Source organism: Polyodon spathula, chromosome 6, assembly GCF_017654505.1.
Source record: "Polyodon spathula isolate WHYD16114869_AA chromosome 6, ASM1765450v1, whole genome shotgun sequence".
NCBI classification, from domain to species: Eukaryota; Metazoa; Chordata; class Actinopteri; order Acipenseriformes; family Polyodontidae; genus Polyodon; species Polyodon spathula.
Window position 1 is genome coordinate 30980122 of NC_054539.1, and position 27193 is coordinate 31007314.

At 37.7% G+C, this 27193-nt stretch overlaps 1 protein-coding gene across 1 annotated transcript in view; it reads right to left on the minus strand.

Annotated features, from left to right (window-relative positions):
* Window positions 1-11357: 11357 nt before the first annotated feature.
* Window positions 11358-27193, minus strand: part of galnt14 (UDP-N-acetyl-alpha-D-galactosamine:polypeptide N-acetylgalactosaminyltransferase 14 (GalNAc-T14)) — a 126074-nt gene continuing 110238 nt past the window's right edge. Inside the window, exons 14-15 of the mRNA XM_041252735.1 lie at window positions 20064-20183; window positions 11358-12266 (exon numbers count right to left, since the gene is read on the minus strand). Coding sequence (XP_041108669.1) covers window positions 12108-12266; window positions 20064-20183 — 279 coding nt within the window. The 3' untranslated portion in view covers window positions 11358-12107. The remainder of the gene's footprint in view (window positions 12267-20063; window positions 20184-27193) is intronic.

Consider the following 27193-nt stretch of genomic DNA (forward strand, 5'->3'; position numbering starts at 1 on the left):
ATTAAAGCTTTTATGCAGCCTATTGCCAACACATTATCCACTATTCGTACCAAACTGAGTGATTTAGACAATAGTATCCAGCATCGAGCAAGAGCAACAAACTTCAGCTCTTTCAATATTCTCCTCTTTTCCTGCAGTATCAGCACCAGTCACAGGCTACAGCTTCCGGTTCTGATCTAGCATTGGTCCCTTCAGAAGATCCTACCGTCTTCAACCTTGCCACCGCAACAGCATTTGGTTCTGTGTCCTTAACCACAGCCAGACATCATTCAATATCCCCACAATTTTGGCGCATTATAATTAAAAGGATATCAGTCTTGTTTCATTATTAATGGTGATGTCAGAATTCCTGGATCATATAGATTTGTCAATAACACTCAATTCCAGAGATCCCAGATTACTTAAAAATCTAACACTGAGGGATTTGTTCTTGCTTTCTCCCTATCTAGAGGTGTGCTATACTCAGTACATCTTAACTGCAGAGCTGAATTAGACTCCTATAAATTCTACATAGTGGAACCGTCTGTCAGATATGGAGGAACCATGTTCTTTGAATACCATAAAGCCTTCTCAGCAAAAGCAGCAGCTATTCTGGCATCTGACAATCATACCATCAACTGGGCACAACCCAATCCTGATTAGTTTAACAGTATTTTCTGCGGTCTCAGAGCTAACACATGTGGGGTTTGTGCTTCCACAGATCACTCAACATACCTCTGCCCTATAGCTGCTATAGCATCAACTTATAAAGCAGCACCTGGTTTCACCTCTTATTGAAACAAAGCCTCCTTTCCCAATCCTATACAGGTTTCAGCTCCTCCCGATCAATCCACTAGACAAGTATGGGCGCAGAATCAGATTCTTAGGAGGAAGACAAATTTGCAATGACTTCAACATTGTTTTTTGCTCAAACAGGCAATGTAGTTTCATCCACATGTACAGTAATAATAATTATTTTTAAGACTAGGGTGTGTGAATTATGTATCAGCTGAAGAGTCACTTACAACAACATCTCACCTGAAAGACAGAGCACAAGGAGGTTAAGTGACTTGCTCAGGGTCACACAATTTGAACCGGGGACCTCCTAGTTACAAGCCTGTTTCGTTAACCACTGGACCACACAGCCTTTAGCTTGCAAGTGACTTTCTCTGATACTCATAGTCTCGACTCCCATAAACATTCCAGCTTTATGTAATAAATTACAGAATCTTCCCTACATCAATTTCACCAATTAATTAATCGACGGATTAAAAAACAAGTTTTCAACCAGTCTGTCAAATTCCTACTTCCTCATTTCAAAGCAAAAATCTTCATTCTGATAATCAAGAAACAGTCAGTTCAACCTTCTGCTCCAAAAACAGGATTAATCCTTTTAACCAGGACTGGATCATGGCTTGTATAGTTCATGCAAAGGATTCTCTACATCTGGCACCAGCTACAACTAAATTCTATTTGTCAGGAATTCAAAACCAGTTTCGTTTGATGTCCATCTCTTCTCCAACCATTCTATCAATCCCAGCTGTTCATCTTCTCCTGTGAGCTAACCAACTGCATCTTCTACTGGCCTGCCTACCTCTGTAGACATTCTTGGCAACATGGTTTCAGTTCTCCATCAAGGCTGTTTTTCTCTAATTGATGGCCTAACAATGGAAGATATATGCCTCTCTGCTTTTTTCGGATTTCTGAGATGCTCTGAATATACAGTTCCTTCTATTTCCAGTTTTCCCACTCTGGGTATTCGCTGCAATGACCTTACACTTTCTGGATTCTCATTTTAACTTCTTCCTTCATATTTCAAAAACTGATCAGCTTCGCAAGGACAATGTATTCAACTTTCAAAAATTGACTCTCCTCTATGCCCATGTTGAAATACATTACAGAACGTAAACCCAAATCTCCTCCTTACCCCCTGTTCATGAACGCAAGCAGGTCTGTTGTCTCATTACGTTGGTTTCCAGAGCAGGTCTTCACCTGCAATTCTACACTCCACATTGATTCAGAATCAGGGCAGCCACTTCAGCAGCAGGAGCAAAGATTAACCAGCATTTAATAAACAATATGGGACGCTGGTCCTCATCATCAGCCAAAGCTTACATTCGTTCTTCACCAGCTGAAATAGCAACTGCCCATCAGTTCATTATTAGTATGTCCAGTATGGACGACCTATCCGCTTGAGCAATAAAAGGTTTCCTCCTAAAAAAGAAAATAAATAAAAATGAAAGGGGTTTTCCCTTCCACTGTGCACAGGGTCTTCACATAGTCAGTAGGGTACAGTTACTAAACCCTGTGTCACGTTAGGGTTTTCTTTCTTTGTGTTAAATATTTTCTCTCTTTTCTTCTTTTCTATATGCATTGGCTGTTCTCCTTTTTTCTTCTCATAAACGTCCGGGGGTCCCTCCTTTGTGAGTCCACTTTCTCCAAGCCTTTGTTAAGTGCCGCTTCATTTACATCATAGAGGAGGGTTCTCTGTGAGTCAGAGGGGACCCCCACCAAACCCCTCCTTTAGCATGCATGATTCCTTGTCTTCTTCTCTTTCAGGTTCTGATGTGAGGGCCCCAAGCAGTGGCATCCCTCGTGTTTGTCGGGTCTCCTCAAAGACGATGACCCCTCTCCTGTTTGTCGGGTCTTATCAGCGACAGAACCCCCCTTCTATAATATTGGGCTTTTGAAGAGGCAGAACACCTCGCTCTATATGTTCTAACATCTACTAAAACTTTTTTTTTTCTGGTTTGCGAGCCTCTTTGTTTGTCGGGTAACCTCAAAGATGGTGCCCCTTTTTGTATGTTGGGTCACCTCAAAGATGGTGGCCCCCCTCCTGTTTTTTGGGTCTCCTCAGCGACGTAACCCCCCAACTGCATAGGCTGGACCATTGAAGATCTAGAACTGCGTTTATGTGTTAATATTACTAATCAGTAATTTTTCTTTCAGGTTCGCAAGCTTCTCCGTATGTCGTGTCATCTCAGAGATGGTGAACTGTCTTCGTATGTCTGGTCATCTCAGAAACGGTGGCCCCTCTTCTGTTTGTTGAGTCTCCTCAATGGCAGAACCCCCGTTATATGCATAGGGCCTTCGAAGGACAGAGCCTCTCTCTTTATGTTTTCTATTTGTTATTAACTTTGTCATAAACATGAATACCAATCCATAAAAAGGAGCCAAAACCGAACCAGGCAACTACAGACCAATAAGCTTGGCTTCTGTTACATGTAAACTTATGCAAACTATAATAAGATCCAAAATGGAAAATTACCTATATGGTAACAGTATCCTGGGAGACAGTCAACATTGGTTTTAGGTTCAAACTAACCTGTTTGATTTTTTTGAGGATGCAACATCAACAGTGGATAACTGCAAAGCATATGACATGGTTTATTTAGATTTCCAGAAAGCTTTTGACAAAGTCCCGCATAAAGATCAATTATCAAATTGAACGCAGTAGGAATTCAAGGAAATGCATGCACATCGATTAAGGAGTGGTTAACATTTAGAAAACAGAAAGTACTGATTAGAAGAGAAACTTCAAATGGAGCGAGATAACCAGTGGAGTACAATAGGGATCAGTATTAGGTCCTCTGCTCTTCCTAATCTACATTAATGGTATAGTAAGCAAACTTGTTAAATTTGCAGATGACAAAAATAGGAGTGGCAAACACCGTTGCAGCAGCATAGGTCATTAAAAATGATTTAGACAGCATACAGAACTGGGCAGACCCATGGAAAATGACATCTACTAGAAAAAAAGTGTAAGGTAATGCATGCAGGCAATATCATATGGGAACTGAAATTGAAGAAGGAATCTATGAAAAAGACTTAAGGGTTTATAGACTCAGCATAGACATGAACTGGGCAAGATGCTCGGATATATAGTGATGGGGAAGTAATGTTAAAACTATAAAGAAATGTAGTCATTTAGTCCAAATTAAAATTATGTTAGAAAGAGGCAGAGCTGATCTCAATTTCACCTCACTACAAAAAGTATATTGCTGCTGCAGAAAGAGTGCAAAAAGAGCGACCAGCATTATAAATAAAATATGTCATATGCAGACAGGCTGAAATTGAAGAAGGAAGTCTTGAACAAAGAAGACTATGTGGTGATCTGTTCAAGCATTCAAAATGTTTGACAATGTCGACCCAATGGACTTTCACCTGAAAAAAGAAACAAGGGGAAAAAGGGGCTTTCAAAAAGAAAAAAGGCCAATCTTTACACAGATAATTGTGAAGGTCTGGAACCAACTCCCCAGTAATATTGTTGAAGCTGACACCCTGGGATCCTTCAAGAAGCTGCTTGATGAGATTCTGGGATCAATAAGCTACCAACAACCAAACAAGCAAGATGGGCCGAATGGGCTCCTTTCATTTGTAAACTTTCTTATGTTCTTCTCATACCAAAAATTCTCAATCGGATTTAGATCGGGACTTCGACTAGGCCATTCCAGTACCTTGATTTTATTCTTCTTTCACCATTCTTAAGTAGATTTTGATGTGTGCTTTAGATCGTTGTCATGTTAGAACGTCCAGTTGCGCTTTAAACCAAGTTTTGTATCTGAGGGTTTCAGATGATTGGCCAATATCTTATGGCATGCTATGGATGTACCATGTCCGTTGTACCATGTATTGGAACAAAATGTCCTGTGCCATTAGTGGAAAAAGTCCCATAGAAGGATATTACCACCTCCTTGCTTGACAGAAGGAATGGTGTTCTTTTTTTTGTACGCCTGTCACAAAGACGGCCAAGTGGGCGGCGTCAGAACAAGGAAGGAATGAAATATACAAAGACGATGATGTGAAATGAAATGATGAAGACACCTGTTGGCGCCGGTTTATTACAAAATAAAAGGTTTAAACAAACACGAAAACACAGGACACGGCACTCTACGCCAAAATAAATAGACAAACAAAAACAGACTAAACTTAACACAACGGTGCACGGACAGACACACTGACAAACACGGCGAGTTTTAAATAAACAAGTATCGTGCTGGTCCCACCAGCACGCAATAGCAATTGATATATTAAGTTACTCCTTCTCTCGCTCCTGTTCTCCACTCCCGAACACCCAACCCACAGTATGTGACAACGTGCATCTATATATACTATTGCGCTGGGATTCAATTACCAATTAATTATTCACTTGAATCCCAGCACGTGAATTAATAAAGTGCAATTCCCCGTGCTCACATATTACTACATTTTACTTGCACGTGAAGTGCTGTGCAATCCTCGTGCCTAAATACACATATACATTTTTAAACACTCGTGTTACACAGACCCGTTTATATCCCGTGTACCAATGTCTATACACCAACATTTAAACACACCACACACAACACATAACAGATAATATACACAGGGGCGGGCACTTTGTTACAACGCCTCATCAAACTTTCTTCAAAACATAATGACTATCAGCGTGACCAAATAGCTAGAGTTTTGTTTCATCACTTCACAAAACCTTTGACCAGAACTCATATCCATCATTCAAATGCTGTTTTGCAAATTTTAAGCAATTGTCATTGACGTTTTCCTAAGAGTGTTTTTTTCCTTAGCTTACAACCATTGAGACCTTCACCATGCGTTACTCGACCTGTGGTTGACATGGAAACCCCAGTCACACTTGCAGCCAATGCACTTTGAATATCTTTGGCAGCCAATCTCAGATTGTTATTAACCTTCCTCACAATTCTTCGACTTGTTCTTGGTGAAAGAACCTTCTTTTCTCCAGACCGAGGGAGCGTTGTGACAGTCCGATGAGTTTTATACTTCTTAATAATAGAAACAATAGTTGAAATTGGGAAACTCAAATGCTTGGAAATCATCTTGTATCCTACTCCAGCTTTATGACAATAAATAATTTTCTGTCTAAGGTCTTCAGATAGCTCTTTACTTTTTCCCATATTTACTTATTGGTAATAACAGCAATCATCCTGTGCCTTATCATTTTATACTCTCTAAGAATGTTCACCTACCAAGTGCAGTATTCAACCGGTGCAGAGCATAGCTTGCAGCGGGGTGGCATAGCCTACAGACAGGAGAAAAAAAGACACAAGGGAGAGAGAGAGAGACTTATAGAATTATTATTATTGGACCTACACACCGCTTTTATGGGTGAGTGGTTTGAATGACCAAGCCTAATGGAGGAAGCACATGGTTGTTTTTTGTTTGTTTGTTTTTTTGTTTTTTAAAACTGCAAGGCAGAAGCACAGACAGACACTCAACAGCATGCCAGACTGTAAGGGTCTTTTTTTAAAATTTACTGTAAGCCCAGAGTCCTCAAATCAACAGCAGCAAGCAGCAAAGCTGGGTCTCGCTGGAGGATCACATTCTCCAGTCTCTTAATTTTGTAGCAAGGTTAATGAAAGCAAACTACAAATTGGCAGGCGATGCAGGCTCTTGAATTTTTAATTTTTTTTTAAACAAACGCAGTTGTGTAGCGTCAGCTCAGTCTTCAGCTGCTGAGTTTCTGATTCCAGGGAAGTGGCGAGCCTACTTCCAGCAAAAAAAAAAAACTGCAGGGAAACTACAGAAGAACTCTATCGAGAGAGCTCTTAAGAGTCACTCACACAACTGGAAAGAGGTTAGTTTATACTTACCTTGTTTACCCACCTGAAGTGAAAGGCAAGAGAGGCTGAAGTCTCTGTGCAGTGACTATTTATTACCTCGGGCGGAGAGACCGAGGACGTCACTCCACAGAGGGGCCTATCGGCAGCTTTGATATAAAATGCTCAGTAAATACCTGACAAGCAGGCATATGCAAAAAGTATTGTTTTGTTGGTCATCTTTGAATTGAAAGGGCACTACGAAGCGGTATGTAATTCAGTATGTTAAGGTAATATTATTTACAAGATTTCCATCAACTTTATGAAGCACAATTATTAGTCAATTTTATAGGATGGTGCAAAACTTTTGGCCTAGCTGTATATATCACGTTTTTCATTGGTAAAAGCTGATCAAATTTTTCTAACCTGGCCTTATGTACGTTTAACATGTTTTGGTCAGGTGACAATCAAAATAAAGCAATGAATTATGATCCTCAATAAACACACCCAATGTTTAATGTTACAAAAAAACTTAATATACAAGAGACATTATTTTAATAAATACAGTATGACAAATCCAGTAGTTTCCAAATAAAGTTTATATTTATATTATACAATATTAATAAGAAAATAACAACTACAAAGACTAATTTGAGTTTTGCAGTTTTCGGGAGAGACTCCACTCTTTTTATCCCCAGTTTTAGTTTTTTTTTCATTGTACATCATGATTTGCATCCGATATGATCAAGACAAAGATAATTCAAATGTCAAATTAAGTCAGTGTTAATTGTATAATCATATTTACTGTAAGAATATAATGCATCCAAAACACAGGAATCATTAAACCACCTTTTTAAGGAACATTATTATACTTTCAATCAATCAGTCACAATTTTTTTTTTATTTTTGAGGGTGGCGGATTTTTATTCATGCATTTTTAAATGGTTGAGTACCACTAAAAATTGATGTTGAATTACATTTTTTTAAAAGGTCTGTATTTTTTTAAGTATTTAAAAAAAATTAAATAGGTAATAAGGCAAGGTTCAATTATTCTGTAGGTTTTAAGGCAAGGGGTGTGTTGATATTTTGTCACTGTATGTAGTAAGAGAAAATATGTTAATGAAAAGAGCCGCTATATACAAATGAAAATATTTGTTGCGTCTTCTTAGTGAGATCTCTAATATTGCAAGAGTTGGGCGACATTGTTCAAATAAATAGCAGCAGCTGAGTTGTGGTTTCTGCAGCAGAGGGAGTCTGAAGGATAACGTCTGTACATGCAAGGGCGCAAGAATCAAAATAACATTGTTTTTGATAAATGTAAACATCATCTGTACAATGCATTCTGTCCTGTCTTCATTGTACATATTTTAATATATTTTATATATATATATATATATATATATATATATATATATATATATATATATATATATATATATATATATATATATATATATATATATATATACAAAAACACACACACACAGTACTGTGCAGAAGTTTTAGGCAGGTGTGAAAAAATGCTGTGAAGTATGAATGCTTTCAAACATAGACATGTTAATAGATTATATTTATCAATTAACTAAATGCAAAGTGAGTGAACAGAAGAAAAATCTAAATCAAATCCATATTTGGTGTGACCACCCTTTGCCTTCAAAACAGCATCAATTCTTCTAGGTACACTTGCACACAGTTTTTGAAGGAACTCGGCAGGTAGGTTGGCCCAAACATCTTGGAGAACTAACCACAGTTCTTCTGTGGATTTAGGCAGCCTCAGTTGCTTCTCTCTCTTCATGTAATCCCAGACAGACTCGATGATGTTGAGATCAGGGCTCTGTGGGGGCCATACCATCACTTCCAGGACTCCTTGTTCTTCTTTACGCTGAAGATAGTTCTTAATGACTTTCGCTGTATGTTTGGGGTCATTGTCATGCTGCAGAATAAATTTGGGGCAACTCAGATGCCTCCCTGATGGTACTGCATGATGGATAAGTATCTACCTGTACTTCTCAGCATTATATATATATATATATATATATATATATATATATATATATATATATATATATATATATATATATATATATATATATACACACACACACACACACACACACACACACACACACACAGTGCCTTGCAAAAGTATTCAGACCTCTGACCAATTCTCTCATATTACCGAATTACAAATGGTACATTGAAATTTGGTTCTGTTTGATATTTTATTTTTAAACACTGAAACTCAGAATCAATTATTATAAGGTGACATTGGTTTTATTTTGGGAAATATTTTTAAGAAAAATAAAAAACTGAAATATCTTGCTTGCATAAGTATTCAACCCCTGTGCTGTGGAAGCTCCCAGTTTGCACCGATGAAAGAAATTGCCCTAACGAGGACACAATTACCTTACCATTGGCCTCCACCTGTGAACCATTAAAGTTGCTGTCACATTTTCTGGATAAAAACTCCACTGTTGAAGGATCATTGGTAAGGCTGTGAATCTGAAGGAAAATGAAGACCAAAGAGCATTCTACAGAAGTTAGAGATAAAGTAATACAAATGTATAGATTAGGGAAAGGGTACAAAATAATATCCAAGTGTTTGGATATCCCAGTGAGCATAGTTGGATCAATAATCAGGAAGTGGAAGCTGCATCACACCACCCAGGCACTGCCAAGAAAAGGCCGTCCCTCAAAACTCAGCACTCAAACAAGGTATAAAAGACCAGTGCAAACAGTCCTTGATTGGTGGTGTTAGCATGAGGTGTGGTTATTAACACTGCTGAAGGAAACCAAGGAGTATTGTAAGCTAAACTGGAAATATAAAGGTAAAACTAAAAATAGCCTTTTGGTTTAAGAGGGGAGCAGAAATTAGCCCTCTCCTTTTATAGTCAGGGACTAACCAAGTGAGATCACCAAAGTTAAGACAGAGCTCAGAGAGAGCTAGGTTTTTGTTTGAATTTTGTACACTGTTTTTTTTCTTGTTTGCATTTCAAAACTGTGTGAAGATAGCAGCCTTGCTACACTACCAAAAGGGGGCACTATCTCACTATATATATATATATATATATATATATATATATATATATATATATATATATAAATTAAAGGCAGTTTAGTCCCATCAGATTCTATAGTGGGGCCCCATCTTCACCGCCAAAAAGCTTTTCATAGTCATACAGCAGCCCCTCGCTAAACCAGACATGTTTGTCTGACATAAGGAGGTGTCGGGTTTAAAAACAATAAAATAAAATCAGACACACTTACATTTATAGTGCTCAATGCATTTTAAATGTAAATCATTGCGCTGAAATAACACTAATGTGTTTTGTGTAGGCTACACATTATATTATCTAAAAATATAAATCTGTACAGTAGACCTATAAAGTATACAGTACACTAGTAAAATCAAATGAATACCTAGCGTACTTGCATTCTATTTTAGCCTGTAGGCTACCGATAACACAAAATATCTGCACAAAATATCTTTTATTCGCATTGTACACATTTGTGTACAATGCGAATAAAAGATTATTTTAAATTGAAACTAAATGTTTTTAGATGCTTAGAATGAGCTGGAGGGGTCAGTGGCACATGTGTGCAGTTTAATGCTCCCAACACATTGGGTAAACCAGAAATGTCATCGAAATTTGTTTTCAAGGCTTGTAAGTACACCCTGCCTTTAGTGAAAGTTAGGTACTTGAGTGTTCACCTCAAAAATGCATTGATTACAACTGGCAACATGAGAAAAAGCGGATTGGGAAATGCCAGCAACAATTGCGACTTTAAAATATGCTTTCAAAAGTTCTTAACAAATTGATGCTATAATAAGTGTTGTAAATTGCCGGCAGCTTTAGTACATCTCATTATAATATTTGAGAACCCTCATCTCCACCCCGTTTTTGCGAATTTATGCAGGAATGCCCATACATATTCATATTCAAACTGCAATGAAGATCTGCTGCCTTAAAAACTTATGAATTTTCCCTAAAAAGTTGCTAATAGCATTGCGTTTGTTTAGTACATTTCAGCATAGACTTCCAGTTTTAAAATATAAATGCGTTTTAGTTAGTTTGATTATGACAGGTTATAACACTGTCAGATTGTTATTGATTGCTACACAATAATTGCGTAAATAAGGGAAACCAAAGGACAGCATTGTTATGTGTTGAATAATTAAAACGTTTCCATTTAATTAGTACCTATAAACTTAATTTCACAAAGCCAGTTACTGGGAATATGCAAGTATTGTCACACCCTTACTAAGGCTGCTGGTCAGAGGTTTTTAAATTCGAGTTTAGACCTATGAACATTGTTCTCAGTGGCAGTGTATGGAACTGCAGATGTGACATTTTGGAGTGTATAAACTTATTTTTATGTAGACATTTATTTATGTAGACAGATCCATTATGTAAAGGAAATAAAGGTAGTATATACTACTTTGTGTTAACGTTTTACTGTGGTTATGTTTTTAGTATTAAAAATAAAAATACAAAAGACTGAGTTGAGCAGAAAGCAATTCTACTTTTAGATGAGATGATTAAAAAAAAAAAAAACTACGACTACAGATGCACTTCCCAGAAATAACTGCCCCCTCCAGTTTGAATTAATGCTACAAGAAAAACAGATTGAAAAACTGTTTCTCAAGGTAAATACGTATTTGCTTAAACAGTGAGACTCAATTAAATTCAGTTTTTAAAAATGCCTAAGAAAGGAAAATTTGCTAAAAATCAATAACAATGTATTTGCGGTTAAGATGGTATTTAGTGTAGCATATAGGATCAAACATAACACAGTTGGATCATATGTAGGTGAACAAGTGCAAACATTCAAATATTTTTACTTTTAATTTACCATAAACAATTTAGAACCAGTTATTCCTGTAACAAATGTTCACATTCTGTACATTTCATTATCACCGATTGCTTTCCCAATTGCAACTGAGGACAAATATTCAATAAAGGTCCTATACAGGTCTACAGTATATGCAATAGAAATACAGTTCCTTTCAGGACAAAGCATGTTTTAAAAGCATATAGTCTGTATATAATATGTGCTCTTAGTCTTCTTTCTGTAATCAGGGTCAGATTTCTTAGACGACACTGGTTATCAAAAACTGTGGAACTAGAGGAACCATGATAGTCCTTAGAATTGAGTAACAATCCTTCCGATTGTTTCTCCACAGAAGATGAGTTGTCTGTGAAAAAAGTTCTTCAAGTAGAAGGATGATGGTATTGTCAAAATACAATACTCACCCTTTTCTTCATCTTGGTGAACTACCACCTAGCGGAATCCATTAACCATGACGATGGATGATTTCCAACCTCTGCACAGCAATGTATGAATTATTCATCCTCATTCTCCAGAAAGTCAGTATGTTCCATCAGTTCATCAATAAATGATCTCCAATATCCCATTTCTTTTTGCAGAGTATCTGAACTACAGTAATAAACAACTGAAATATTACCTGAGATGTCGAGTTCCAGGTTATTCCAGAAACATCTCCAGTTTATAAATTAGGACATTTAAGACTTGAGTTTCCATCTCGAGTCCCTTAAACCAAAGATGCCTACTTCAGGAAAATGCCAGTTCCCATCGTTGGGTGAAGGCTGCCGTCTCACATGGATTTATCACAAGCATCTTGTTGTCCTCACTTCTGTCCAAAGCCATTTCACTATCCAGGCAGAAGTGAGAGGCCAAGTGCTCAATGTGTGAGCCAGATTTCTGCCATCTCTGTAAAGATAAAGAAATATATAGAAATCAATTGGAAAACCCTCATCTATATAGCTTGTCCTTGTTAATCTGCATGAGACCACATACCTGATTGTAACACCTAAATGCAAAACCTGAATGATGGTGCATATGTAGGATAGAAATATCATATGAGAAACATATATTGCAAACATCACATGAGAGTAATGGCAATGTTAAAGAGTAAGTAGCAGTGTTCCGAAAATATAATGTTCCACGCCCCCACGTGTTGTTACTGTTTAAATAACATACCTGTTTTTCTTTTCATTGTTAACATTCCTGACAACTTTTTACACTTACACGTTGTAAGTATGTTTGAAAGGTCTTTTCAAAATGTCGGCTCTAGTGTATCGATAGTGTAAGGATTATTGCCCACATTGTCAGACTGGTAACACAACAGTAACAAGCCATGATGTTGTCAAACTGAGGTCTGTAGAGACTGCCCAGGGGGTTTGCAAAATATTATGGTCTGCTTGCCTACTGAATAATACATTCCAAGCTACTCTTTCTGTTTACACAGTGTGGTATTCCTGACAGTGCGTGTGTAGAGGGGCTGGTTGAATGCCCGCTGGTAACGTTACTCCATGGTTATAGATAGCCATCTCAGACTCTTCCTAAGGGAGCCGGCTTTTGAAGCAAATTGTATTTGAGAGCTGTTGCTTTCCTGTGTTGTGGGCGGGGCGGACATAGCAGTGCAGTGTGTGTGGAGCAAGCCAGGGCCATGGCGGTTCAAATCCCAGTCACCTATTTAGCAGCAGCAAATCAGAAATGACGTCCATTTTTTCTGGTTGACTGACGTCTTTGGCGGTTAAAATTGCATTGATAGAAGATCTTTTACTGTATGTAAGAAAATCAATAAGTATTTGAAGCGTCCTCATACTAGTACAGCTAGTACTAGTTTTGCTGAAGCCATGGACAGCACAGAGTGCAGTAGTAAGAAGCAAAAGAACAGAAAGTAAAAGGCCATTGCTACTGGAGAAGAACTGATTTTTCAGTTTCTTCCGGTCAAAGTTATGGTGAGCGAAGACGCAGCAAAGAAATTGAAGGCCAACCACTTTCAAACAACACATTAAAAGGAGAATTGATCATCTTTCAAAGGATAAAAAATGTCAACTGACTGAAAGGCTATGTGCATGTGAGAAGGTTTCAATTCAGCTTGATGAGACAACTGATGTTAGTAATGCAGCGCAATTATTAATTTATATTTAAAATCAAAGATTTTCTTTTATGTCAGGAGTTACCAACAGGGACATCAGGTGAGTAAATATTGAAATTACTGGACAATTTCATGAAATCTGAATTGCACAAGTTAGAGAATTGTGTTGCTGTTTGCAGACGGTGCTGCCACTATGACAAACCATGTGAGTGGGGTAGCAAGAATAAGAGCAGTAAACCCACAGGTTATCGTAACACATCGTACGTTGCGTCAGCAAGCCCTTGCATCAAAGAGAATGGAAGCTAAATGACATGCTGCGCTAAACACAGCTGAGACAGTTTTTGTGAAGTCCAGGTCTTTGAATTCACACGTATTTGCAAAGCTGTGTTTAGAAATGGGTGCAGGACATGAATAATGATTGTTTCATAGAGAGGTATGTTGGTTATCTCACGGCAAAAAGCGAGTCCTGGATAACGAAGCTTGCATACCCCGTACACATCTTTAACCTGTGATTATTATTCCATTTGAAAAAGGGTCCATCAACAAAAAATCTGAGAGCCTCTTATTTAGAGGACAGATATAAAATTACAATGTTAACAATGAAAATAAAAATTGCAGGTATGTTATTTAAACAGTTGTAGCAACATGTGGGGACGTGTAGAGCTCTATTTTTCAGAACCCTACTCCTTACTCTTTAAACCAGTTTGCTGGAGGTGACTGGCATAAGTAGAGTAACTTGGGTTTAAAATGATTGAGGACATAAAGCATGTGCATAAATGCATGGAATAAAATGTGGTAAACACTTAACCACAGTAACCTTGTAGAAGAGATTGGTTAGAGGTTGGTTGCACTTGAATGATGTAACAACTAAAGGGATGCATTCTATTGATAAATTAGGAAGATAACAAAAACAGTCACGTCGGTCCTTAGTCTACTATAATATAAATGCAAGACATGCAGGTAACACAGACAGAGAAGCTTTTTAATACTTTCAGAATCTCCATTGATTTAGCGTTTGAGAGCTCTCTCCAGGGATTCAGATAATCTGATCAATTTCCTATCTCTGTTAATACTAGTGGTACATACTGTAGCTAAACAACAACTTTCAATGTAGAATGTAATTTGGGTATTTGGAACTAATAAATGGTGCACACTGTTAAAATTTGAAACAAGGTCTGGTCTCATTCTTGTGTAACAAAAGTAGTTAATTACAGTACTGTGCAAAAGTTTTAGGCAGGTGTGAAAAAATGCTGTAAAGTAAGAATGCTTTCAAAAATAGACATGTTAATAGATTATATTTATCAATTAACTAAATGCAAAGTGAGTGAACAGAAGAAAAATGTAAATCAAATCCATATTTGGTGTGACCACCCTTTGCCTTCAAAACAGCATCAGTTCCTCTAGGTACACTTGCAGAAAGTCAGGGATTTTGTAGGCATATAGTCAGGTGTATGATTACCAAACAGGTGCTAATGATCATCAATTCAATATGTAGGTTGTAACACAATCATTAACTGAAACAGAAACAGCTGTGTAGGAGGAATAAAACTGGATGAGGAACAGCCAAACTCAGCTAACAACGTGAGGTTGCTGAAGACAGTTTACTGTCAAAAGTCATACACCATGGCAAGACTGAGCACAGCAACAAGACACAAGGTAGTTATACTGCATCAGCAACGTCTCTCCCAGGCAGAAATTTCAAGGCAGACAGGGGTTTCCAGATGTGCTGTCCAAGCTCTTTTGAAGAAGCACAAAGAAACGGGCAACGATGAGGACCGTAGATGCAGTGGTTGGCCAAGGAAACTTACTGCAGCAGATGAAAGACACATCATGCTTACTTCCCTTCGCAATCGGAAGACGTCCAGCAATGCCATCAGCTCAGAATTGGCAGAAAACAGTGGGACCCTGGTACACCCATCTACTGTCCGGAGAAGTCTGGTCAGAAGTGGCCTTCATGGAAGACTTGAGGCCAAAAAGCCATACCTCCGACGTGGAAACAAGGCCAAGCGACTCAACTATGCACAAAAACACAAGAACTAGGGTGCAGAAAAATAGCAGTAGGTGCTCTGGACTGATGAGTCAAAATTTGAAACATTTGGCTGTAGCAGAAGGCAGTTTGTTCACTGAAGAGCTGAACAGCGGTACACGAATGAGTGTCTGCGGGCAACAGTGAAGCATGGTGGAAGTTCCTTGCAAGTTTGGGGCTGCATTTCTGCAAATGGAGTTGGGGATTTGGTCAGAATGAATGGTCTCCTCAATGCTGAGAAGTACAGGCAGATACTTATCCATCATGCAATACCATCAGGGAGGCATCTGATTGGCCCCAAATTTATTCTGCAGCATGACAATGACCCCAAACATACAGTGAAAGTCATTAAGAACTATCTTCAGCGTAAAGAAGAACAAGGAGTCCTAGAAGTGATCGTATGGCCCCCACAGAGACCTGATCTCAACATCATCAAGTCTGTCTGGGATTACATGAAGAAAGAGAAGCAACTGAGGCTGCCTAAATCCACAGAAGAACTATGGTTAGTCCTCCAAGATGTTTGGGCCAACCTACCTGCCGAGTTCCTTCAAAAACTGTGTGCAAGTGTACCTAGAAGAATTGATGCTGTTTTGAAGGCAAAAGGTGGTCACACCAAATATTGATTTGATGTAGATTTTTCTTCTGTTCAATCACTTTGCATTTTGTTAATTGATAAACATAAACTATTAACATGTCTATTTTTTAAAGCATTCTTACATTACAACATTTTTTCACACCTGCCTTAAACTTTTGCACAGTACTGTACATGTTTACCTTAATTCATAAACCTTACATTGGCGACTCTGGTGGGGCCCTCTAAAATAAGATTAAACCTACATGTGATTCTGACTTGGTGTGTGTGAGTTTATTTTTCATAGACAGGTGTACTTGGAATTACCCATAAATAATAACAATAAAAAATAATAATAATAGTACTAATAATAATAATGAAACTATATTATTATGTTATAAAAATTGTAATAATAATAGTTAAGAATAAAATGTCGACATAAGAGCAACATATTTTAAAAGGTATTGGTGATCAAGAGACCGGTGATTTCATGCTGGACAAAATGAGACAGACTGACACTGGTCATTGCATATAGACTGCAACGAACACCAATTGAAATTGGATAGTATGTGTTGCAGATTCAAAATCTATAAAACTAAATGAAAGAATGTACACAATACCATCAAAGATGAAATAGAGAAATGCAGAAGTGCTGAATAAAGCTCTAGAGTATAATATGAAATAATGAACAATTGTACAGTATATACAGTTATAGTCAAAAGTTTACATACCCCAATGGAAATGTATAATTAAAAAAAAAAAAAATTACCAAAACAAAGAATTTTAGGAAAAATCTTTTGCAGCAAAAGTTTTCCTTTTGTGGATGAGGAAAAGGAGTTACAAGAAATAGAGGTCCACAATTATTTATTTCAGCATTTTTTTTTTTTTCAAAAACTCCAAAAATGCTAATTTAAATGGAAAACATCACAAGGACAATCGCTTAAAGTTTGCAAAACGGCATTTGAATGATGGATACGAGTTCTGGACAAAGGTTTTCTGGAGTGATGAAACAAAAATCAAGTTATTTGGTCATGCTGATAGTCGTTACGTTTGGAGAAAGTCTGATGAGGCGTACGAAGAAACGAATAACATACCTACTGTCAAGCATGGAGGTGGTAATATCCTTCTATGGGGCTGTTTTTCTTCTAATGGCACAGAAAATTTAGTTCCAATACAAGGTAAAATGGATTCTATAGCACAGCAAAAGATATTAGCCTATCATCTGAAACCCTCCGCTACAAAGCTTGATTTAAAGTGCAACTGGACATAACACAATAACGATCTGAAGAACACATCAAAATCTATACCGAGCATCAAAAGAAACTTATCACTATTACATTTATTTTCGAAAAAAATAAGGTATATACATGATGGACATTGACAAAATGTTTTTGGATTCTTTTTAAGCACTTGATCATTCATCCTTGACTATAACACACTTAAGTGACTAAGACTGAAGAATCAATCAAGACAGTTTATTGAACACTGGATATGGAGTGATTTAATCTGTTGAATTGCAAGCTTGAATAAAAGCAATAAAGAAAATCACAAAAAAAACAATATACCATGTCTGTTAAGAGAGCAGCGCCTTCATGCAATCGGCATGTTGGAGGCTGGACTAGGGCAGCGTACTGTGGCTTGCTGTCATGGGTGCTCACAGTCAGCAATTTCAAACCTGGCTAGACGGTATAACCAAACACAATCTGTCAAATGACAGGCCATGAACTGGGAGACCAAGAGTCACAACACCTGCACAAAATCAGCAGCATCTTTGTGATAAAACAGTGTTTGTCATTTTTCGATCACATCTAGTGAATTTTATCCAAATATAAGTGATACGTTTCTTTTGATGCTCAGTATACTTCAGAATGGTTAAAGAACAAAAAAATGAAGGTTCTGGAATGGCCTAGTCAAAGTCCTGATCTAAATCTGATTGAGAATCTTTGGTATGAATTGGAGAAGGCTGTGCACAAGAGAAGTCCTAGGAATTTGAATGAACTGGAACAATCCTGCGTTGAAGAATGGTCAAAAATCACTAAAGAGTCATGCCAAATCATTGACAAATATCCTAATTGTTCAAAAGTGGCTATTATTGCTAATGGTGCCTCAAACTTTTGCTACAAAAGATTTTTCCTATAATTCTTTGTTTTCAATAAAATTCTAGCAATTATAAATTTCCATTGGGTTATGTAAACTTTTGACTACAACTATATATATTTTTATAACTACTGCACACACTGTCATGTGTTACTGGTTATGTATAAACTAGAACAACTGTCGTACAAATCAGATAAATTAGGAATAAATATATTTGCAATTCATGTTTTGCTGTTAACTCTACTGTTGCAGTACTTGTATGAAGCTAACCTGGACTAAAACAAGCCAATTATATAATCAGGAAAACTTGATAGGGTACCTGTACTAACAGCATACTGAAAAACAATGCAAGCAGGAAGACGAGAGCGTAACACCCTAGTTACAGCCGTGTAAGCAGCATATACAGTACACAAAAGGAAATACACACTCCTGATAATCAGTGGAAGCAAAATATATCAGTTGCACATACCTGTGTTTTCCCTGCTGAGGATATAAATAATCCAACACAGTGAAGAAGAAAGCCACTATCAAATACATCCACATCACATAGAATGCATCTTATAATAGATAAACAAGCACCAAAATCTGCCCACTACAAATGAATTCCAGAGCCATGTTAAAAAAGTAGCCATCATACATGTCCAAGTATTCTCAAGTTAAAACAAAACTAGCTTATTTGTTCATGATATTAGAAGCTTGCAGTTTATTTTAATGAATATATTGATCCGTAGTTTCAACTTTACTCTCAACTCTGGGCATTTGCAAAAACTTTCCAAAAACAACGTCAAACAGTAATACCAGTATGGAGAAAGGTTTTTGTAAGCCTAAAGGAACATGTTCAGATTCCTAGTACAGTGCTCCCCCCTTTATAAGGCAGCCCTGTGGAACAGGTTATAAGGCGGTACAGTCATGGCTCCCATTTGCCTCATAATGCCATTATACTAACACTAGTAGTCTCGCTATAAGGCAGAACACAAATAGCACTGTCTCTTAAGTACAGCTCCCAACTACTGCATTATAAAGGGGTACCACTGTAGTTCAATATACTGATGACCCAATTTCACCGTTATTCATAAATAAATTGTCTGTAAACCACAGGTGAATAACTAAACTCAGACAGCAGCTGATGTAGGAGCTGATGTACTTGTTGAGCAGGCAACATATATGTGCTAAAATAACTACAATGAAATTATTTCATAAAATCCATTCAGATTTTCTGAAATCCAAGGCCAATTAATTTATTTTTATATACATTTGTTATGGCTTTTTTTTACATTCTGAATATGTATGCTGCTAGTGGTACTGTATGGTAAGGCTTTTTTTTCTGTTAAACAATGATTCCTGAGTTTCTCTAAAGAACAAGTTTGATTCATTATGGTTTTAAAGGGTTTATTACAATAGTATATATCTGTTAAGTCTACACTGGATGTCTTCATACTTGTTTAAGGGTAGCGTACAGAATATTTCAATTTAACTATCAATATAATATGCATTTATCTGTTAACATTTGCAATAACACATGCTTTCGTCAACAGATTTTTACATTTTATTTTTAAATCAAGTTGTCAAAAAAAACACATAATGCTGCTTTTCTTTACTGTGTCCTTTAAAATGTCTAAAACTCCACAACTATAGTATAAACGTTTGCGTAAACGTGTGAGCTACATATCCGTGTTTGTCAATGTTTTGTCCAGCCCCTGTTTACGTTTATAGTGTAGATTATATCATTTAACTTGTGGAAGTCAGCAGTGTTTACAAACCACCTCCAGCCTCCAGGAACAATTTCTGGGGGCTGCTTTGTTCATCAGACACTGTAATTCAAAGTTGTTTATGGGTTGTCAGAAGTGTTGTTATGGGTTTCTACCTTAAGGTGTTGACAAAAAAAAAAAAAAAAAAGTTTGCTAAAGTCAAAAGTAGTTTTTACAATACCTGCCTCCCATCCCCTTGGTTGCAAGGAATGAGCACAACTTGTGAAGATGGAAAGGTGGTGTAGACAGAGAGGCAGTGCTGCTCCTGGCGGAGTTGTTGGACATGTGTATAGGTCCATTCCTTAAAAGAAAAATAGGGACACATGTGACTGTGTGGAACAAGTACTTCAGTATTTGGTGAAGATTTAGATTCCATCTTATTTGAAGATCTTATTGCAGTATTGATACTTGAGTATTGCCATTTGACGCATTTTTAGAAACCTTTCAAAATCTTATTCTTAATGTCGAAATGGCTGCCACAAACTTTAACTTTGGTGCGCATGGTTGAGTTTTTGCTTTGAAATGCACTACCCAGCAAAGGGAACCCACAGGAACTGCTGAATTGATCCTGAAATCATGTGAATCACAACAGTTTAACACAGATGGAGGCCACTTAACTTGGTGTGTGATTTTGAAGGCGATTGGTTACACCTGAGCTAATTTAGGATTTCTATTACAAGGGGGTTGGACACTTATCCAACCAAGCTATTTCAGTTTTTATTTTTAATTAACTTTCTACAAATTTCTAGAATATTTTTTTCACATGGAAGTTGTGGGGTAGGATGTGTAAATAAATGAAAAATATTTTTTTTAATGTATTTTAATTCCAGGCTATAAGGCAACAAAAGGTGAACATTTTGAAAGGGGGTGTAGACTTTCTATAGGCTCTGTATATATCAGGGTTCCTCAAAGTAATTTGAGCATGGGCATAAATCAATCTTATTTGGCTGTTTGAGGGCACGCTGACTTTTGAATAGGTTCTTATCTTACACATTGCCTTCCTGCGATATATATATATATATATATATATATATATATATATATATATATATATATATATATATATATATATATATATATATATTAGAAAGGAGTTATTCTTAGCTCACTCTGATAAGGCCAAGTCTCAGGCAGCAATTGTGCGGGCTGCACTTATTCTTTAAATAATTTATATAAAATACGCAATGCAAGTATTTTTAAATAGCATGACACAGATAACCATGAAAAACTAAAAGAGGATAGATAGCGTCTCGCTTTGTTTGAATTTGGCAAATTTGTCAACACTACTGTTTTAAAGATTGCTCATCTCCAGTACAATTATTCAGAGAAGGTGGATCCGTAACTAAATCTACTACGGTGTTTCCCTTGTCTGGTGAAATTAAAAAAAAATATATGTATATAGAGAAAATTTAATTCTAAATACTGAACGGTATTATTTTTTTCAATAACAGTCGGTGAAATTCAATGCTCACTATTAACATCCCGCCACTGCTCATGAATGATTGGACAGCTGTCCATTCTCACTTTCCCATTGGCTACTCACTCGCCTTCAATTTTCATACAGAATACAGTGAACGGTCCCTGTTTGCTTATGATTGGACAGCTGTGTAAAACTTAGTAGATATTTGACTCTCCTATTGGTTAAACTTACTGTCAGTGTCTGCAACTGAAACAGACACATTTTATGTCTCACCCAGCTAACTTATGATTGGGCTACCACATAGACAATGCAGATATTTAATTGGTTGATTGTATTGCAGAGGCCCTTGAGGAAAACAATATATGTCGAGTAAGTACAAGCACATCATAAGCAAGCAGTACTGTCAACAGAATGCTGTGACGCTTTTGATGGAAAACGTGTTTAAAGCTTTATTTATTTCCCCACGCTACGACCCGCCAGAAATGTGTTCACGACCCATAATTTAAAAAGAGCTGCTGCGGGCATGATGGCCTGGCTTCGTGGACACCACTTTGAGGACCACTGTGTATATATATATATATATATATATATATATATATATATATATATATATATATATATATATATATATATATATAAATCCCATGTTGGGGTAAATCCATAATTTTCTCACTGTGACAAAGTGTATTCAGTATTTCTGACACCAGCATATTTTACCTTTGCCCTTTAGAAAACATATCATAGTATATTAAACAGATAAAACAAATATTACGAAATATTATTTAAATTGATTGCACTTTCATTTTTTTCATAAACTGCAAGATAATTCTTAGCCTATAAAAAGTTGGGTGAGGTCAAAACTGGCAAAGGATTAAACACCTCTAGTCTTCAAACTAGAATCATAAAATCGGAAGGGTTTAAACGTCCTTCACTAGTATTGTACAGCATGTGTAACAAAGAATAGACACGTTGAGTGTTTTATTTATTGGAGCTTTCAGGCACTCAGGTGGGGCTTGACCTTGGGTTTGTCAATGGAACACTCATCAAATATTTACGCATGCTTGTCAACGAGAAGGCTTGAATAAACTCTGCAGAACTAATGTTGTACTTATTGGCATATGTATTAAATGTGACAATTGTAATGAGTTTATACAAATACAAAAGCTATGAGACCATATTTATCAAAGCATTTACACCAATGTGCAATTAGCACTTTCTATGAAAATAAAGCTTTTAATGTTAAATTACTCATAATCCACGCTAAAAAAAACTTTGGCATCTTTAAATTGACCTTCTGGGTTGTTTGCTTCTAGTTTTGTAACATTAATGTTTTTTTGTTGGGCTAGAGAAACAGTTGCAGAATTAGTGGAAATCAAACTGATTTCTTGGAGCAAGTGCACAAGCAAATTTTCTAAGAGTATTAAAAAAGCTTTAACAGGCGGGATAGTGGGTGGATTAGTTGGCAGGTCCTTCCAAAGCAAAACGGATGGCATTTGATGATGCACAGTATTAAAAAGGCACTGACTATGGTCAATTCAACTTTGGAGAACATTTTAATTACCCCCGTTTTTAATATTTCCTCCAATCCAATAGCCTCTTTTCAATCACTAAACATAAGCAACTGAATATTTCCAGGAAGTCCCCACCTGGACTCATTTGCTTGACTAGTAGTGGTCACTGAAGTGTGATAAAGCAAACAAGCCCCAGAAGACCTTCCTACCTACAATAACTCTCCAGAAGAACAAAGACCAATATAGTGCTTTCTATATTGTAGATAGGTTTTGCTATTGCTAGGTATGCCACCTTGGTCCCTCGCCAGAACAATTTAAACACCTTGCAGATTAAACTTTAGGGGACTTTATGTTCCAAATTGTTATTCCAGAACAAAACAAACAGGTATGCCAGTATCATCTATTTCTTCTGTCACAAATTCATATTCAAAAGTTATCAGTATAACGAAATAGTAGATCACTATATATATATATATATATATATATATATATATATATATATATATATATATATATATATATATATACACATACACACACACACACAGTGCCTTGCAAAAGTATTCAGACCCCTGACCAATTCTCTCATATTACTGAATTACAAATGGTACATTGAAATTTCGTTCTGTTCGATATTTTATTTTAAAAACACCTAAACTCAAAATCAATTATTGTAAGGTGAAATTGGTTTTATGTTAGGAAATATTTTTAAGAAAAATAAAAAACTGAAATATCTTGCTTGCATAAGTATTCAACCCCCACACATTAATATTTGGTAGAGCCACCTTTTGCTGCAATAACAGCTTTATGTCTTTTGGGGTAAGTATGTACCAGGTTGCACACCGTGTCGGAGTGATTTTGGCCCATTCTTCTTGGCAGATTTGCTCCAGGTTGTTCAGGTTGGTTGGACAACGCTTGTGGACTGCAATTTTCAAATAGTGCCACAGATTCTCAATGGGATTGAGATCAGGACTTTGACTAGGCCACTGTAGGACATTCACCTTTTTGCTCTTCAGCCACCTCAATGTTGCTTTTGGCCTTGTGCTTGGGATCACTGTCCTGCTGAAAGGTGAATTTCCTCCCAAGCTTCAGTTTTTTAGCAAACTGAAGCAGATTCTCTTGCAGTATTTTCCTGTATTCTGCTCCATCCATTCTTCCTTCAATTGTGACAAGATGCCCAGTTTCTGCTGATGAGAAGCATCCCCACAGCATGATGCTGCCACCACCATACTTCACTGTAGTGATGCTATGTCTTGAGGCATGGGCAGTGTTAGGTTTGCGCCACACATAGCGCTTTGAGTTTTGGCCAAAAAGCTCTATCTTGGTCTCATCTGACCACAAAACCTTTTCCCACATCTCACATGGGTCACTCTCATGCTTTCTGGCAAACTCCAGACGTGCTTTCAGATGGTACTTTTTGAGTAACGGCTTCAAATGAACATGTATTTATACTAAAGTAACACAAAAATGACTACAAAAGATTTAGAAGTGAGTAGTTTTTCGAGATTTATGATTAGACTGTAAATCACCTTCACGAATCAGCCCCCAAATGTAGTCTCCCATCATGTTCTCGTTATACTGTCCTTGGTAGCGGCGTTCAAAGTCCAGTATATCCTGATGGAAGCACTTGCCTTGCTCCTCCGAGTACGCTCCCATGTTCTCCTTGAATTTATCAAGATGAGCAATAAGGATATGGACTTTGAGGGACATCCTACAGCCCATTGTGCCGTAGTTCTTCACCAGAGTCTCAACCAGCTCCACATAGTTTTCTGCCTTGTGATTGCCCAGGAAGCCCCGAACCACTGCGACAAAGCTGTTCCAAGACGCTTTCTCCTTACTAGTGAGTTTCTTGGGGAATTCATTGCACTCCTTTATCTGTGGTCCGACGAAGACACCGGCTTTGACCTTTGCCTCAGACAGCTTAGGGAAGAAGTCTTGAAGGTACTTGAAGGCTGCTGACTCCCTATCTAGAGCTCTGACAAATTGTTTCATAAGGCCCAATTTGATGTGCAGTGGTGGCATCAGCACCTTTCGGGGGTCCACCAGTGGCTCCCACTTGACGTTGTTCCTCCCCACAGAGAACTCGGTCCGCTGTGGCCAGTCCCACCTGTGGTAGTGTGCCTTGGTGTCCCTGCTGTCCCAAAGGCAAAGATAGCAGGGAAACTTGGTAAAACCGCCTTGGAGACCCATCAGGAATACCACCATTTTGAAGTCTCCTATGACCTCACAGCCATACTCATCATACTTCAAGGCGTCCAGCAAGGTCTTGATGCTGTTGTAATCCTCTTTGAGGTGCACCGAGTGAGCCAGGGGAAGAGATGGGTACTTGTTACCATTATGGAGCAGCACGGCTTTGAGGCTCCTGGATGAGCTGTCAATGAAGAGGCGCCACTCATTCTGGTTACAGGCGATTCCGATTGCCTCGAACAGACTGGTCACATTGTGGCAGAAGCAGAGCCCATCTTGACGGGTGAAGAAGCTGGAAAAAGGTTGGTGACGCTTCCTCTGATCTGCGACTTGCACACTTTCATCCAACAAGTTCCACTGCTTGAGCCTAGACGTCAAAAGCTCGGCATTGGACTTGGTGAGACCAAGATCTCTAATCAAGTCGTTGAGGTCTTTTTGGTTGGGGTAGTATGGGTTTCTCTCCTCAGCTCCACCTCTGAAATTGTCATCTGGATCTACAACGTCTTCCTCGCTCTCTGACTTGCTGCTCTCTTCTAAAGACGGCTGCTCTCTCTCCGGAGGAGTGGGTACGGGGAGCTCATGGCAGTGTGGCACTGGGGCGATGGATGAAGGAAGGTCCGGATACATGATAGCAGGTGCATTCTTGCCAGTCCGACGTTTGGAAGGGTCCACCATGCAGAAGTAGCAGTTGCTTGAGTGGTCAGTGGGTTCCCGCCAAATTCTTGGGATAGCGAACTTCATGGCTCTCTTTTCCCCTCTGTACCATCCTACAAAAATACATTTATTTCACCCATGACTAATGTGTAAGAGATTCTCGCAACATTTTTCATATATGATATATTTTTTCAATAACATTAAAAATTGTAAAACATTTTAAAATTAAAAACTTTTACAATTTTAAAAATTTTAACAAATTTTATAACATAAAATTCCTAGCAACAATTGTCCATCTTACCTTACCTTTTTTTTGCAGTGCTCGCAGGTGAAATGCGGTGCCCAGGGTTTGTCTTGATCCCCAACAGGCATGCCGAAATATGTCTTGTAGGCCTCACACATCTTAGCAGATGCTTCCACGGAGTACTTTTTCGCTCTTGATAAATTGGCCGCAGACATAGCAAAATGCGTCTGCCGGATGCTTGCAGCCTCTTGATGCCATCTCAGAAAAATGCAGATATGTATCCACTTAGGCAGTTGGAACTAAACTGAACTGGTGGGCTTAAGGCTCCTGTATTTATACTACTATTTATATTACTGGAAAGTTCTAGAAAGTTCTAGAAGTTACTCCAAGTTTACTCAGCACTGAATCTATCTGGAATGTTCTGGAAAATAGGTAAATTTCAAAATATCACTGTCCTGGTCACAAAAGCAAAGTTTGTGGGGAATAATAGCCATTTTCTATACTTTTGAGGCATACGCAATTAGGAAATAACACTTAATACCCAGGAACCAAAAAAAAAGAAAAAAAAAAATTGTTACACAGTGTTATTGATCCATCTGTGCTCACTGGGATATCTAAACACTTGGATATTATTTTTTTGTAGAATGCTCTTTGGTCTTCATTTTCCATAGGATTCACAGCCTTACCAATGATCCTTCAACAGTGGGATTTTTTTTTTTTTTTCCTTGGTTTAGTTTTTTCGCACAAGGTACCTGTGACAGGATGACGCCCAGATTGCAGGAAGAACAACAGACAGGCAAGTACTACAGTTCAAAGGCACAACGCGCGCAGTTTATTTAAAGAGAAAAAAATAAATAAAATATTTAAACCAACAAAAAATACTGCTCACAGATCAAAATCAAATACTTAAATCAAAGAAATGTCAAACACAAAATAAACACTAAGATCAAGCTGAGCAACTGCCTTCACTGATCCTTCGTTTATTTTCTCTCTCCTCACTTGCTCGCTCTCGTTCCGCCTCTCGAACACCCCACCTGGAGTGCAGAGGGCTGCAGGTTTAAATGCAGGTGACCATCTCTTAATTATCTCGGGAGATGGCTGCCTTCTACACAAGGTTTTTAATGTGGACTGGGCTTCCCATCCACGCTGCAACACAAATACAAAAACACACTGCTACGCAGTCATTAATATAAATAAATACACACGGCTTTCGTCATCAGTTAAATAAATACAATAAATAAATCATAATAAACAAACACAACACAGGGGCGGAGGGGGAGACCCTGTTCTAAAAA